The following is a 16,642-nucleotide window of genomic DNA, read 5'->3' as shown; positions in this document are numbered from 1 at the left end:
TGAAGTGCTGTCAGAATTAGTCTCACAATATGCCACATTTAGTCACACACAGTGTCAGAATTCAGTGATTTTGTAGATTTGAATTCTAAAGGGCAAAGGCTTTCAAATAAATATGGCAACAGTTTGCAACGTTTCATCATTGCTGGCGCATAGTGTGGTGTTTTGAGAGTGAAATAAACCAATCAGAACTCAAGTTGCGCATGCGGTGATCTATTTATAGCCATTTATTTCTTGCTACATCCTTAAGGTGTTGGAACATGGTGTGCTTACCCTATCATGATCAGTTCTAAACTTCTAAAATATCAACTAAATATACAGTAAAATTTAATTACACATTTTTTAGATCCAATGAATTCCACTGTGCAGAAAGTGGGTGAATATCGCAAGATCTTTGGCAATGCATCAGCAGCAAAATTTACGCATTCTGAAGCCACTGCACAGAGAGTGGATGAATATTGCAAGATCTTTGGCGACGCTTCAGTAGCAAAATTTATGCCTTCAGAAGATCTTGCCAACACATTTAGATTGAAATTCTTGCATTTAATATATTTGTCAGTCTTCAGCCAACTATTTAGAAAAAAGTAAGGTTTCTGGACGTTGGATGGATCAGGATGCAGTAAAGCTTGCCCGGAAATTGGTTGCGATGAGTTCCCGCCAAAAAAATGTAAACAAAATGTAGTTGCGGTCACATTAGAGGCAGCGGTCAGACTGCATCATCACATGTTCAGTTGACAATTGGACAATTGACAATTGTACAATTGGACAGATTTTAGGGTAAAATCAGTTATTTAGGGTAACACGTGCATCTAACCTTGTAAATAAGTTCGTGGTTTGTAAATAGTTTTTCATTACTCAGCATAAATGACTTTTCATCAAAAATTACCTGGCAGGCTGGCGACAAATCTTGAAAATGGTTGGCGGCGCTTTGGGCTTAAAAACCCATATATTGGCAACGCTGCTTCCACGTTCTGCACCCTGGTTCTGAAGATCTTGCCGACACATATGGATTGAAATTATTGCATATGAGAAATAACTTCAAAATTACTGGAAATCTGAAGAACTGCAAGCGCACACAGTAAGGTTTCCGGAAAATTCCGATAAATTTTCTCCAAAGTCATATGGCAACACTGAACACCGTCTGTTTACATTTCGTATGTATAATAGCCGCAGTTTACGATTACCGTATGTTCCGTATCCGACAAGCGGAAGAGTCAGAAGTAACCCGGACATGTCTTACATCATTTTATTATTGTCAGTTTGACTCACGTAGTTAATATAAACTGTGATCTTTGATGACCAATGAAATATAACTTTTTAATAGGGAGACTTCATGTTTATTATACTAAAAGTACCTAATGATCTTTATTTAATTAGAACCACGTTGAAATGTTTTTTTTTTTCGAAGCCCGCTTCTAGATCATCAATGTTTTTATATACATCCTTGTATTGCTAGGGACGCTCGCTGCTTCCATCAGAATGATCAGATCTTAAAATGTAAAAGTCTAATAGATACAGATTTGCATGAATAATGCCATTCAATATTGCATAGTTCTGTAGTCATATTTTGTATCGCATAGTTTAATAACGCTTTGAAATTATGCCATATTGACCTAATTTGTATAGTCCATTTATGCGCATTGTTATTAGGTATTGATCGTGTCAATTTTGCCGGCCGGGAGGATGTCGGGAATGTAGTCCCAACATTGGCATGCAGGTTCGTACTGTTGACTCATACCCTACTTGCCGCAACCAGTCCAGACTCCAGTCATTCATTAGAAGGCACCGATGGCACATCTAGAGCCATGTTGCCTTCTTTAGTTTTGTAATTTGTGTCCGATTGAATTGTGATCTATGAATGAATATTCATAACTGTGCTGACTCTTAGAACCTGAGTTGATGCATTAGCAATCTAGTTAACTCATATCCAACCACAACACAATGCGGATACCTACACACTTTTGTGTACGGTCAGTGAGATTGCGTAATTTGTGTTGCCGCACGTCCCATGGTCAGGAAGATGTGCCAGGTGCGCGGGAATTTATATTGCCATTTTAACGACCTGCGCGGTGCGCCGTACTATGCCGGTAAAAAAATGCGCCGTGCGCCAACAGCGCCGTACTTTTAGAAAGCTAAAATAGTTTAAATATGGACGCGCGGCAATGCAAATTACGTAATCACACTGACCGTACACACAAACGTGAATCCGCACTGTGTTGTGGTTGGATACGAGTTAACTAGATTGCTAACGCGTCAACTCAGGACTCAGGTTCTAAGAGTCAGCACAGTAATGAATATTCATTCATAGATCACAATTCAATCGGACATGAATTACAGAACTAAAGAAGGCAACATGGCTTTATAGATGTGCCATCGGTGCCTTCTAATGAATGACTGGACTGGTTGCACTTGCGGCAGTAGGGTATGAACCTGTACCTATGTCAACAGTATGATCCTCCCGGCCGGCAAAATCGACACGATCAATACCTAATAACAATGCGCGTAAATGGACTATACAAATTAGGTCAATATGGCATAATTACAGAGCGTAATTACGCTATGTGATACATAATATGAATATATATATTTGCAAGATAAGTCAATGGTCTGTCGTTTATTTTTGCTTCATTTGAGCAATAATGGTTTCCAATAAAAAATATAATTAGATTGATTTACGTGATAAATTTCCCCGTTTATATACATCTTCCTGAGTGTGGCGCACGTCCATATTTAAACTATTTTCGCTTTCTAAAGTACGGCGCATGGCGGCATGATGGCACATTTTTTTACCAGCATAGTACGGCGCACTGCGCAGGTCGTTAAAATGACAAAATAAATTCCCGCACACCTGGCACATCTTCCTGACCAAGGGATGCAGTGAAACTTGTCCGGAAATCAGTTACGTTGTGTAAAACTTTGTAAGTGTTTCAATGCGTGGTTAGTAAAGGATATAATATTAATGTTGCTTGCAGCACTTTCTTATTAAAAATTACCTGGCAACGCCCGCAACAGATCTTGAAAATGGCCGGTGACGCTTGTGGCTGAAAAACCATATCTTGGCATGTTGGCAATGCTGCTTGGGCTTGCACCCTTACCTTTGCACCCTGGCCCGGCTGCCCCGGCAGGCCCTGGCCCCTGGGTCCTACCGTCCTGGACTCCTGGCCAGGCCAGGCCCAATGATAAATGCACAGCAGCACACATTTATGAAATACCCCTCCCATATTCCACCCTGAATTTGAGATTTCTATTGTTGAGTCAGCTCCGGGATTAGTCAAGTCCCAGCAAGACCGCCGTGCCTTTTTCATGTTAGGTATTCACTTTTCTACAAGGTTAGAAGCTTAGAACCCGTTGGCGTTAGATAAACATAAACCCAGTTAACAGTTTTTCAAGTGAGTCTATTGCCTGAATTGCACACTCTGATTTGAAAGACAACTTGGAATCACCGGTTTCAATGCAGGAGATAGGTTTATGATTGGCCACTGACTATCACTGTCCAGTGTCCAACAGTCCATTCGAGACTTCCACTTATCACTAAGTAAATTTCTTGACGCGAGTGAAGAACTGTCGAAACTGAACCTTGGGTATTGTTTCCGTTTTTCGTCTAAAAACAAATGAGCAGCCTTCACTTCCGCAGAAACAGATTAGAAAATCGAGGAGTAAAAATGCTGAAACCTGATACAATTTTATTACGATTTTTTGCAGTAATCATACGAATTTTTCCACTATAATGCTTGATTATCTATCTTCAATTTGATTTTTTTTCATTGGAAGTAGATGTGTTCGAACTATTTAAACTAAATTATCGACTCAGATTTCTTGCAAATTTTACAACAGGATTGAAATTATGTTTAGCTTATTTATTATATATGATTCAAATAAATAATATAGAACTCCTGAGTCCATCAAGTTTGGAATCAATCAACATGATATGATGAGATATGTGCCGTTCTAAACGTAGTAAAATATTCACAACTTGTTGGTTGTTGCTGTCTTGAATACGCAACTCTCTGCTCGTATTTATAATGTAACTCTCCTAGGTATCACCGAACAGATTGGAATTGGAAACGCGTTGATCTGCTTTGTCCAGGAGGTCATCATAGAATGTCGTTTTCTCGCTTACGCCTCACATACCACCACTAAGTGCCCCGCAGTTCCTTCTCATCCTGTAAATATTGGTCCTCCATCCTCTCATTCCACTTGTACCTTTCTTCTATTCGCACCCAGCGCCCCTTCCTTCACACAAAACAGTAGGTCCCTACCTCTACTTCTATAATTCATTTATTTATACTTTGGCACTGCTTTCAAGCCTTTCATTTAATATAGTTTGAGAGATTCATTTCTTCCCAATAAATGCTTCCACAGCTTCAACCCATATGCGTAAACTCTCTTATTTATGCCGTTTTTTATCCATTTCATCCCATTCTATTTCAGCTGTGCGCTGTATAAGCCCTCCTGTTTGTCTGTTGGCCCAACGGTCCCCTGGCTTACCAACGCCTCATGCAGACCAAACGCGCACCAATGCACGAAATATACGTGCCCATTTGCACGCCCTTATGTTCCACGTGTACGAGTATACCTTTCGTTCCCAACGTTCACCATCAGTTCATTATTTCAATCGTCAGTTATGAAAAGATCAGGTTCCAAAGGCCGGATTCCTTGTGAATCCAGTCACGAAAATTACATGAATCAGCAGCAGGCCATGGGCCAATTTCTTCAATGCCGACACTTCTATTCTATTATTTTTTTCCTTAAAGATTATCCCCACCCCAGTCACCTATCAGGGCCTCAACCGCCGTCCACCTGAGGGCTCCTAGTGCCAATCTCACCATTATATTCTTCATCACTTCCAGTTTATCTAGCTTACCATCACTATATGTTAATACATACAATCCATACATCAAACTGTGAACTGCCACACCCTTATACACTTCCCTTAGTACTTCATTACTGATTTGCTTGCACTTGTGCAGCACTTTAAAGTATACCATATTAGTTACTCAGTCCAGCTTACTCGTGTTATTTTACTTATTTACTATTTTCACTCGTAATCACAGCATTTCTAACCTCTCGCCGCCCACACGCATACCAGCATCCATTCTCCTCACCTTCGCAACTATCTTTTCTGTGTAAAGATTAAAGACAAGCGGAGACAGGGTGTATACTTGTCGTACGCCCCTCCTGCTCCTCACCCAGTCCGTCTCAACATACCCCAGTCTAAATTTTGCTTTAGAATTTACCTAAATACTTTTCACGATCCTCAGATATTTTTTTACTCAATCCAATTGTTGCAAGCCTCTGACATAGCAGTTCTCTGTCAACCCGATCATGTGCTCTATCTACATCTAGAAACGCCTAATACACTTGCTTTACATCTCATTTCGTTCTCCCGATCAGTTCATTCACATAAAATATACTATCTTCTGCTCTCCTGCCACACCTAAAACAATTCTGCTCTTCGCGATGCACTCTTTCATCTCTCATGCATCGTTGCATCCGCTCATTCATAACCGCGCAGAAAATCTCACCCCCAGCGTTAGCAGGAGCAATCGGTCTGTAATTCTTGAGTTCTTTCTTGCTCTTGTGGCCTCCATTGTGAAGTAATATTACCCAGCTTTCATTCCACGTATCAGGGACACACTCATTTGTCCACACAATGTGGTTCAGTCAGTCGGCTGAATGCACTCCCACCTCCATACTAGTACATCTCGTGCGGTATCTAAGCCTTCCAGCTGCCTTATAATTCTTCAGTCTTTTTACCCCTTATTTCACTCTCTCTTCTGTAATTTCTTCGTCTATACCATTCAAACCTTTGCGTTCTGAAGAAAAAATTTTTGACTTGCGTAAATAAATCATTCATCGCATCAATTTCTTCACAGCCCCAAGCAGTCTTTTTCTGCCCCTTATCCTGTCTTTACCCTGAGGAATACAATCCATTCACGTGCACGTTATAGTCCATTCACTGTTAATTAATTTCATCTGCTTCGCTCCTAATCCACAACAGAGTTTCGTGTGATGAATTTTCTTCTCCTCTGTTGGTCCGCATGCATGCATTGTCTCCATGCCATTGATTTTTTTACACCTCATGCCACCTCTTCACATTCGTCCGAATTTCCTAATTTTTCTTCGACTTATGCCTCCATTTTTTTTTTGGTCCTCCAAATTGCTTCCCTGGCAACTTCCTTCATACACATCATCAGTTGGTGATTCATAACATTCGTAACTCTCCAGGGATGGTGACCAGTGGCCTTAAATTCACTCCCGAATTCCTCGCCGAGTTGGGCTCGAGCCTAACCGAAAGAAATATCTGCATGATCGTTGACGAAGCTTTTGATCGGCTTCTGAGCTTTACCCGATGTTTACTGTACGAGGTACGATAGCCTGTAGGAATGATCTAAACATCTGGTTCCTATCATCTTCTCGAATATCAGTAATAAAATTTTATATTCCGTCACGTCGGAGCTATCGAATGTCTGCAAATTCCATTCCCGCAGAAACGGCTGTTGTTTGGGTTGCCTGCCGAAGTGCTGCCCTCCTCAACGGTCTCCCTCAGGGCTGTCTCCACGGCGGTCTCCATGGCCTTCTGTACCCTGCTGAGATGGCTATGATTATGTTCTAGCCAGAACAGGCGAAACTTAGGGTGGAAGGCATCTGCCAGCTGGCACTCCTTATTTTCTAGGAAGGACCCAAACCTTTTCGTGATGCCTGCCAGCATTGCGTCCACCAGAGGACTGCAGTACAGGACGTCTTGTGTTACTGCCAGTAACACAAGACGTGATTGGCTGACGAACATTTGATGACGTAGTCAGCCGTCAGTGTGGGCGTGGCACACGGCTTACGATGCTTAGCATTAAATCAGAGATTTTTAAACATTTTTAGCGGACTGCCAGTTAGCGGAACTAAATTTAGCGGAAGCTAATTGGTCCGCTAAAGATTTTCAAAGTTAGCTGAACATCTAATCCGATAAGGAAAAAGTTAGCTTCGCTAATTAGCGGTTAGCGGATTAGCGGAACTGTGCCCACCACTGCCCGGAAGTCAGATTCGATCCGCGGCCTGGTGGTGCACGGCAGGTTCTATGCGAGATCGGAGGAAGACAAAGCCGAGTGGTTCACGGCTGATTGGTGGATGTCCGGAGAGATCCAAGGCGTTCGATTCAGCGCTTATTAGTGCACAAAATTGGTGGTGCACTGCTGCGCTTCCGTGCAGGGTAGGTTCTATGCGAGACCGTAGGAAGACAAAGCCGAGTGGTTCACGGCTGATTGGTGGATGTCCGGAGAGATCCAAGGCGTTCGATTCAGGGCTTATTGGTGCACAAAATTGGTGGTGTAAGGCTGCGTTCCCTGTTGTTTAATCACCATGCATGTTGTGGGGAAATGCCATTTTGTTTTGATCAAACCTGTAGGCTCGAGGGAGCGTTCTCGGCGTGAAAGTCGTCTTCCAGAGCTCACAGCATCACAACAGAGGCAGGAATATCTGCATTATTCACTGTCTGAACAGACACACAAGCACAATGTTTCCCGATTTTATAGAGTTCGGACTCAAAATTTCGTACATGCGTTGATGCCCGTTCCTTCGCACGAAAGGGTTTAGCCTTATAAAAGAGATGCATATATAGATACAAGTCATACAATGTGCGTGACACGCATGCCACATGCAAACATATTCTATAAGAAATGTATTTGAGTATTAAGAATCCGTCAATCTAAATTGGTTCAGATTTAGCCAACAGTTTTCTGTTGCTAAAGCTATTCCACAGCAGCTCTTCACCATTTGCTATGGCATCAGTATTATAAAAAGATTGCAACATTCAAGCTTCATTAAATGAAGTCGATACCGATATCCAGCAAGAGTCAGCAATAAAATACTCAATAAAGCAGCATATGAAGTGGTTTCTCAACTCGATAGTCCCGTGGGCAGTTCTTATTGCTACTAAAGTCTAGACTCAAAGCCTATATTTCCATTTATTTGATCTCCCTTGTATAGATTGCAATAGTCGTGGCTCTTATCTCTCCAGAGATAAGCAAGCTAGCGTTCTGAAGAGCTCATCGCATTAGTAACGATCGGTCTGTGTAACCCTCGCGTTCCTCCTTGTTCTGTTCCATCGACACACCCTATGAGTTTGCCAACTGAAAACGATAAATGTCAGCAGAAGGCTCTTATCCAACAGGTAAACAAAGTAACACTGAACTTGAACGCAAACTCATCTTATAAATATTTGAAATTCTATTACCGAAGTTATCATTTAGCGCGCTTAACACAGATATGTTATCAAACGCTCCTAAATTATCCTGCGCTTATGAATATTTTAAATTTTCCAACATACCGAAGAAGCTTCGTATGCTCAAAAACCTAATGAAATTTCTAATAATTTTTTTTTTGCCTTATAGAACTGAGTCATGTTGCCCGTGTGGAAAGTATGCCTCTTCATTTCGTGTGTCAGGAATAGTATCACACCGACTGAAACTTTACATGACATGTGCAGTTTCCAAAATTTTTATGTCAAAAATATTTGAATTTCTCGAAATTTTTCGCTGCGATTTTTTAGCACATAGCTTCTACCATTTCAAATAGCTTCTATTCGAATTTCTCGTATTTTTTCGCTGCGATTGGTTTAGTACACAGCTTCTACCATTTTAAATAGCTTCTCCTCTACCTGCTTAGCAATTAATTGTTGTTTACCCATTTACAGAGGAATTTCACCGACTCTGAGCCGCCAAGAATGGAAAAGAACGCAGCGCGCAAGGCTTCAAAATGCTTCATCTTTCTGCATTTATTGGAAATAGTCTGCATCGTCAGCCTGGTTGCCTGTTTAGTGTTATTCTACCTCGATTATGTTAGTACTTCTTTTACCCCAATCGAGAAATATTTCCCTGCCGCTCATGTTGAAAAATTGGTAAAAATTTTTTGGTAAAAAGATTTCTGGTCGTTACACAAACAACGCTTGCTTTACAAAAAATATAAAACGACATTTTATAATGTGTGAAAACTTGCCCATAAATTCCTATCGAACAATAATTTGGATCATTTTAAGAAATGACGTAGATAAAATTTGGCTCTCAATTTTACTCGTTATTTTGATTGATTACTATCATTTGCAGAAGATGCAGAAGAATCCAGTCGAAGCAGGCGGTGAAAACGTGAGTATTTGTTTGCAGTTATGATTAATCAGCTTATGATCTTAAATTTCGACAAGAAGTTTCAATTTAAATCATTTTCATTGAGGAATCGCTAATTAGCAGATTTGAATCACGACAAGCCACTTATCAACTTATTCCTTGATTTTGGAAAGATGTTGTAGATTTTTTATTCTTTTCATACTATATTTGACATAATGTAAAGCCGACACCAGCAAGAATTTTTTATTTGTGTGACTGTATTCAATGCTGTGAATCCCGCCTATCTTTTTTATCATAATGTTGAATGCCAATCCCCTTAGCGCTATATCGGTGATAAAGACACCGCCCCAATTCATATTTCCTGTCTCCAACATCCGTTTTTCATTTGGTGGTCCATTTATTAGAGAAATCAAGCTGTCCAATGTGATGACTTGCTAGGTACAAAAGGTTGACGTTGTACCCGGCTGTTAACATCCTATGAACGATCTCAAGTGGCTTATCACACATTCCATCAGGCAACGGAAAAGATAAGGATTTTTTTGATCCCCTCATAAGTTTGCGTCCCAACGCACTTTCTTTGTGTTATGCTTGTGAACGCACTTAGTTCCGGGATTTTGTGTGCTGCCGAGGACAGTATTAAAAATCACAATGTTTTTAGAATTAACTGCATATTCAATGTGGAAAAATAATGGCAAATTCAATGTGGAACTGTACATTCCTAATTTTATAATTATTTCATCCTTTACTAGATACCAGAGCTCATATTCACGGAAAATGGGTTATTCGTTAATTTTCACAGAATTCAAAATATTTTTTGTGCATATTTTTCATTTATAAAAAAGGCGCTATTGTTCTCGTCATATCCGTCCGTCCGTGACTGAGAAAATGCGCTCTCTGTCACTCACTGCAGTGAGTACTGATATAATTTTTTTCATGAATGTCATCATATTTTATCGATTCGGAATTTTCCAACACATACATTCCTGCTCTTTCCTGCCCCTCAGCATTTTCAATTGGTTTGGTTGTCCTATAAGAATTAATTTCAACTGATCTTTTCAATTGACTCAATTATTAACTGATCATTAATTTCAAACTGAGTTTCTCATTCTACAGATAACTCAAGAGGTAAAATCTGGAGACTGTTGCGCGGACATGGCGGCCTTGCTGGCAGCTAACTCAAACACCACTGCAACGGTAAGGATAAATGTAATGTGGCTCATGTTTATAAGATCACAGTATATTTATGCGAAGAAAGAAACAACATAGTGAAAACCAGAGTTTTGTTAATCCTAACACTCCCGCTAAAACTTACGATTGCGTCGATTTATTCTTTCTGAATAATTAACTCTGGTGCGGCAACATGGTGGTGCATGGCGTTGTTACAATGATTATTTTATTTAATATTTTAATTTAGTAATTGTGAGAAAATTGAAATGAGCGGAGAGCAACTTGGCAAACACATAATGAAATTTCCTAAACAGTTGAAAGTTAACAATGCATGGAAGTATAGCAGGCAAACAAGATCGAAGTTTACATAGAAAATTGTTTTACTTAATTTTCTAAATTTGAGCCCTGGCTAACTCCATCGCGTCTTTCCAGCGTTGCTTCTCGCTGGAGGTGCGAAATGACATCACAAACAACTTGCGTTCCGGGGTTTTGTTTTTATTGCACGCCCATTTGAATGTTTATCAATGAAATAATATTGACAACCTAGAGATTCAAGGGTAACAAAAAGTTAGGGCATCCTACATAAAAATCGATGTTTGAATTGTAGCAGTCAGCCTGTTCGCTGGAAACGATTCTTCATTTTCTGAACAACATACGCTGTATGTTGCTCGTAGCCGCATTTCATTCATTTCACTCAACTCACCTTTGCCACATATATTGATACATGAATTTTTTTTTGTTTTCTGTTGAGTCCAAAGTGATACAAATACAGATACAAATACAATGATGCAGCAGCGTAAACGCTCGTGCTGGAGGCTGTCTTTCATCTATGTCCAAATTCGTCGCGAGCGCGGCTGAACGAAATCTGGCGAGGAGTGTCGCATAAATCCAATGGTGGAGTGACGAAAATCCGTGCTATGCATGAAAAAACTTCATGGTGTGATCTAAGAAAATCTTATAATTTGCTTCAAGAGACATAGTGATGCTTGATAATGCCCGTGGTATGCTTGAAGTAAAGTCATGATGTATTTGGGAGCACCCAGGTGTCTATGTCGTGGAAGACCGTCGTGTACTGGCAGAAATTACATGGATTCGTCATTTAACAGCCTACATGACGTGAGAGCGGAGAGAATGTGGCAGAATTTTCTCTATTTACGAGCTTTTCGTTATTTTCGGATCTCAAAGATGGCACAATGAACTGTCGCTTGCGTCACCAGGCCACATTAAAGTCTTTGCTAAATTTTTCATCTTGGATTTGGTGAAAGGTTATTTGGTCCAATTACTGACTCGGCCACATACATTGTTTGCTTCATAATTTTTCGAACATCGTGGTGCATAATCTTGTATTTTTCGCAAAAATAAGAACGCCAACCTTTAAAATAAACCAATCCACAGCTATTGCATCGAAACACTGAGACAAAGCTTAACTTTTGGAGGTAAACGTCCTCAATGGCCATTTTTAGTTATAATAAAATAAAATTTCCCCAAGTGTATTAGTAGTCAAATTTTTACTTTGACTTGTACGCCTGTCAATACAATCTTTATAGATGAACAGATATGAAAGTTTATCCTGCGAAAGTTCTTTATAGTGCAGAAAGAAATTTTATTAAAAAAATAGACTTCAACTAACTAATTGAGATTATTTTTATCGCATAATATCCTGATTTACATCGTTTTGTTCTTTCAGCTGGCACAACTGCTGGAATTCAAAAAAGCTGTGGTGAGTGATTTCGAGCAGCCTGATAAAATAACTACAAATCCTTAACTATTTATACGTAATACGTAATTCATTGAGAAAGGTTTGGTCAAAAAAATTTTCATGGTTATAAATTATCTTGAGCTCTGCAATATTGATACCTAGTTATCGATCAGTCAATGTTATTGCAAACTTTTTTTCGAGCTTCTCCGCCTATATACAATGGTAAAAACTAAAGAAATTTTTCTCTTCGCAGGAACAAAAACTTGCCGAGTTAAATTTTCTGGACGATGATCATTTGAAGTCTAAAATCCCGATTCAAATTCCGCTCCGAGTCGCGGAACAACCACCAAGCTCTGCAAGAACCGCTGTCACTCCAACCCGTTTATTGAAAGACGGAAGCCTGACACAGCAGCAGTCGACAGCGGTTGAGGGCTCAGGGTCCGATGATGTCTTCATTGATGACTTCGACGATGTAGGAGATGACGGCCAAGTGGAACCTCGGCATCAAATGGAGAGCTCGGGACACAGTTCACATCATCACGGAGCCAGTAACAGAAAATGTATGGTACACGCTCGTCCAGTCTGTCCGTCTAATTGTTATACTGAAGTTCGCCGAGACGGCTGCATGGTTCCGATTTGTTGTACAAACGGCGCTTGATCATGAATACTCTTAAGAGTTTGACATGTTAATGTTGCTTCTGATTTTGCATGAGCATTATATTGCTGGTGGATAAAACTATATTTTTTTCTTATGATCACATGGCAACGAAATGAACATGATTTGATTTAACAACCTCGTATTGTTAAAGACAGCAATCGATGGCACCCAATTTACTTAAAATAATATTCGTTTGCAATATTCATATATATATAATTATATGTTAGGATCAGAAGGCAGAACAAGCTTGTTTCAACACGGGTGGTTAATGGCCAGAGAATTCGTCAATTTAATTTTTCAGGGTCGAAAAATATTCTTCAGATGACATTAGTTGATCAAAATGCAGGTTCAAGGGAGTAATATCACTTTATTAACGACGTTTCGAATGTAACAACATTCATTTTCAAGTTACAGGAAGCATTGAATACAGAAATTTTATAAGAGAGATAAGTACATGATACAAGTAAATAGGATACAACATGAAAATTATAATTATAATTATAATTTTCATATATGGACTAATTCATCGTATATAATTATATATACGATGTCCAAAACTAAAGATCGAGATATGCTACGAGCTGCTACTCCTTCCATAGGCGGATTGTTGGATGACAAATGAATACCGCCCTACGCATCCATGCAAGTTCTCAAAAAATCTGCCTAGAAGCTTCGAGTTCAAGGCTTAATTACAAATGGCGACATACTAACGATCAAAAAAATACTCCTAATTTTTACTTTTTATAACTTCGACCTTGGGGTGGTAATATTTTATGTTATGTATTTTATTTTTTGAAGTGCCGACACTTCTATTCTGTTCTATGCTTACTCTCTGGCACTTCGGACTGATAAGACTTGAATGAATTTTTTTCAAATGTCCAGAAAATTATAAATGTTAGAAAACGCGTGATTCAACATTTCTATAATACTATCCTTTCTAAATGTCGTGCCATTAGTTGTTGAATCTTTTAGTTGCTGATCTTATTGAAATAATAATGTAGCTCGATGGTAAATACATTTCACTCGAAACTTACTAAAAGTCCTTGCTTCCTTTACCCTGATCTCTGGACGAGAATCCTTCGTGTAGAGTAACAAGTTCAAATCCTGCACAAATTCGGCGAGGAGAGCACAGGCTCCTTCCTTCAAGTCTGCAAAATATTATTTGCAAAGAAAAGAAACAAGAAGTTCATCAAAGAAAAACAAGAAGTAAACTGATGTAAAATTTTAACGTAATAAAAAGAAGTTACTTCTTCACCCCTAGTTATTTCGCAAAATGTGAGTATAGATGGAAAAGCGTATAGATACTTTTCTTATATTTTGAGTCAACATCACCATAGACTTGATGTTCGTGAAGCAGAACATATAAGGCTTCATAGGCAATGTAGGGGTTAAAAGCCACGAATGTTTTAGGCATCGAATAAACTTTGGAAATGTGTTATATTTGTCTTATATTCTCTATCATATTCTCTATCATATGATATCATATCAGGTATATATGGCAACACCTGATATAGTTTAAGGGAATAACATCTCATTTTCTCGCCTCCAATAAATCAGGTTGTATGAACGATGGTACAATGAAAACAATACAAATCTTTCGACAAGACAATATTTTTCACAGTACGTAATGAGTCCCTTTTGTTTCCAGGAATGCTCTGAATAAATTATTTGTGACATATTTTCACTGGTCGTGATATCATGTTTACTGAGCAGGAATGGAAAGATGTTTTAGATACATTTTATATGTTTAGTTTATTATAACATATAAGCGTGACTTTCAACGAACAACAAACAGTTCACATGAAATATACTGGGTTTAGGAGAAATTGCTAACTGGATTACCTCGTCTATTTACATATTCGAATCGAGACTTAGATTTATTTATTTATAGATTTATTGTTTTCGAGAATTTGTTCAGTCAACAAGAGATATATTTCATAAAATAACATCAATAATTTTTAACAATTAACAAAATGTTTAAATTTTTCCGGATAATTGACGTAGGAACTTGGAGTACAAATTAAAAATTATTGAAAGATAATCTTCAACATTCTAACATTCATACGACAAGTGGCCCAAAACGATACAATTTCAGATTTCCTCCATCCGAAACGCTTTCCCAAAGGTCAGAAATAGCGATGTGTAGGAGTCGGGCCATTCAGTTTTAAGGTACTAAAGCTCCAAACTACTTGTGATACCAATAGAAAAATTGATGATTACATCACTCACCATCATTCACACACTAAGTATAAGAGTCGATAAACATTGTCATGGTTACAATATGTCACTGATATAACGTATGTACATATATGATCGCGCGCTCTACCGTACATGTACATCACGCTACGAAACACGTCAAGTATTTACAGGTTATTCAGGCATCTGCATTTGATGCCTCATTAATGTTTAGCTGTTATTGGAAATATAGAAGAGCAGCTTTTTGTATTCACAAGTTCTAAGCACCGCCACTTAGAACAAGATTCACGAGCATGCCTCAACATGCCGGCGCTCGAATATGAAAGACGATATCAATAAATGAAATCAAAGATAAACAATAAGAGAACTGATGTAAAATTTAAAGATATTAAGAAGTTACTTCCTAACCCGAGTCATTTCTCAAAAGTAACTCAATTCGCCCAGCCAATTTAATATTATTTTTATCTTTTGACATTTATAATCATACAATATTTTTACTGAACACAATCGTTTGTAACGAAATAAATTTACAAACAAGTCCACAACAAAGATGAACTCTTCCCTCTTGATATTCAAGAGAGACATGCTCTTCAAATATAATAATTATCAATATTAATATATTCGTGCTGTTTTTTCAACGGGTAGATGGTAAACGAGAAGATTTTCCTTCTTCAATAACTTACAATTTTTCTCAAACAAAGAGCCGCGGGAGCGAAACGTCTCTTCCTCCCAGCACTAACCAAACTACTCGAGAACTTCTCGGGCAACTTTCTTACCGAATCAACGGCGTTGCAATGTTACGGATAAATTATTAATGAAACTTATTTTCAGAAACACTTGATACTTCGGTTGATGCTTACGACAGCCCTCGATCATTCTCCGTCTCAACATGAACAAAACCGCCTCATTCCACGCTCTCTATAAGTATTTATAATTTAAGTATGTCTAAATAGAATAGTTTCAATTAATTTTCAACGGACGGTTTATACATATTTCATTATATAAATGTCAATGCAATGAAACAATGAGTGCAATAATATCAGAGCATTTGACCACTTCAGTGTCCAGGTTAGCACGTATTGTATAATTAGTCGCTGTTAAAAAAATAATAATTCAATATCTTTACTTAAATTCGTCAGGGTATGGAATTTCATGTAGGAAATACCAAAGCCTTTCCCAAAATTTGGCAGCTCAATGACTCGACTATATATTAAGTAACTTCTGTTAGACAACGAACTTCCTGTTTCTGAAGGATCATACCTGTAAGATTCATCAATTCAAACACTCTTTAAATTTGCTTGTTTACAAGAAATTTAAAATATAGGCAAAGACATAATGTCACCGTCGCATAACATATTTTATGTTCATAGTTATAATACTCGTACATTATTTAACAGTATAATTAATATTTGAACAGTTATAAAAGATCAGTTTAAACACAGAATTACTATGTATATGAATTTCTTGGCTTCCAGGAGTCAGCGAAGCTAACAAACATAGTTTTGACAATTATCTCGAACAGGGTTGCCAGAGGGGCGAAAAAACGGTCAAGTCCTCGAACGAAAAGGCCAAAAATATTATATTTGTAGGTTCCGGTGTAAAAATTCAATTTTTATTTCGCAGTTTTTAAAATTTAAATAGTAAGTACCCCTATCATAAATTTTATCCGGCCAACCCAGTTGAAAAAAATTATTCGCGGAATTTGTCGGGAAAAAAGAACGTCTGTCAATCATGACCTCGAATAGAAATTCCTTGTGTCACAGAGCGCTAAGACAATAAGAAATTGTAATCACTTAACTTGGTCATAGTTGT

At 38.4% G+C, this 16,642-nt stretch overlaps 1 protein-coding gene across 1 annotated transcript; it reads left to right on the top strand.

The window, feature by feature from the left end:
• The first annotated feature begins 8,036 nt into the window (after window positions 1–8,036).
• LOC108672003 lies at window positions 8,037–12,929 on the top strand. The gene is made up of 6 exons (XM_018159615.2): window positions 8,037–8,161; window positions 8,684–8,827; window positions 9,093–9,131; window positions 10,224–10,304; window positions 11,965–11,997; window positions 12,230–12,929. The coding sequence occupies exons 1-6, from the start codon at window positions 8,108–8,110 to the stop codon at window positions 12,632–12,634; spliced, it is 756 nt and encodes a 251-aa protein (XP_018015104.1). The 5' UTR covers window positions 8,037–8,107; the 3' UTR covers window positions 12,635–12,929.
• The last annotated feature ends 3,713 nt before the right edge of the window (window positions 12,930–16,642 follow it).

The sequence above is a fragment of the Hyalella azteca genome, unplaced genomic scaffold (genome assembly GCF_000764305.2).
Source record: "Hyalella azteca isolate HAZT.00-mixed unplaced genomic scaffold, Hazt_2.0.2 contig17993, whole genome shotgun sequence".
NCBI lineage: Eukaryota > Metazoa > Arthropoda > Malacostraca > Amphipoda > Hyalellidae > Hyalella > Hyalella azteca.
This window is presented reverse-complemented; position numbering and strand designations above follow the sequence as displayed.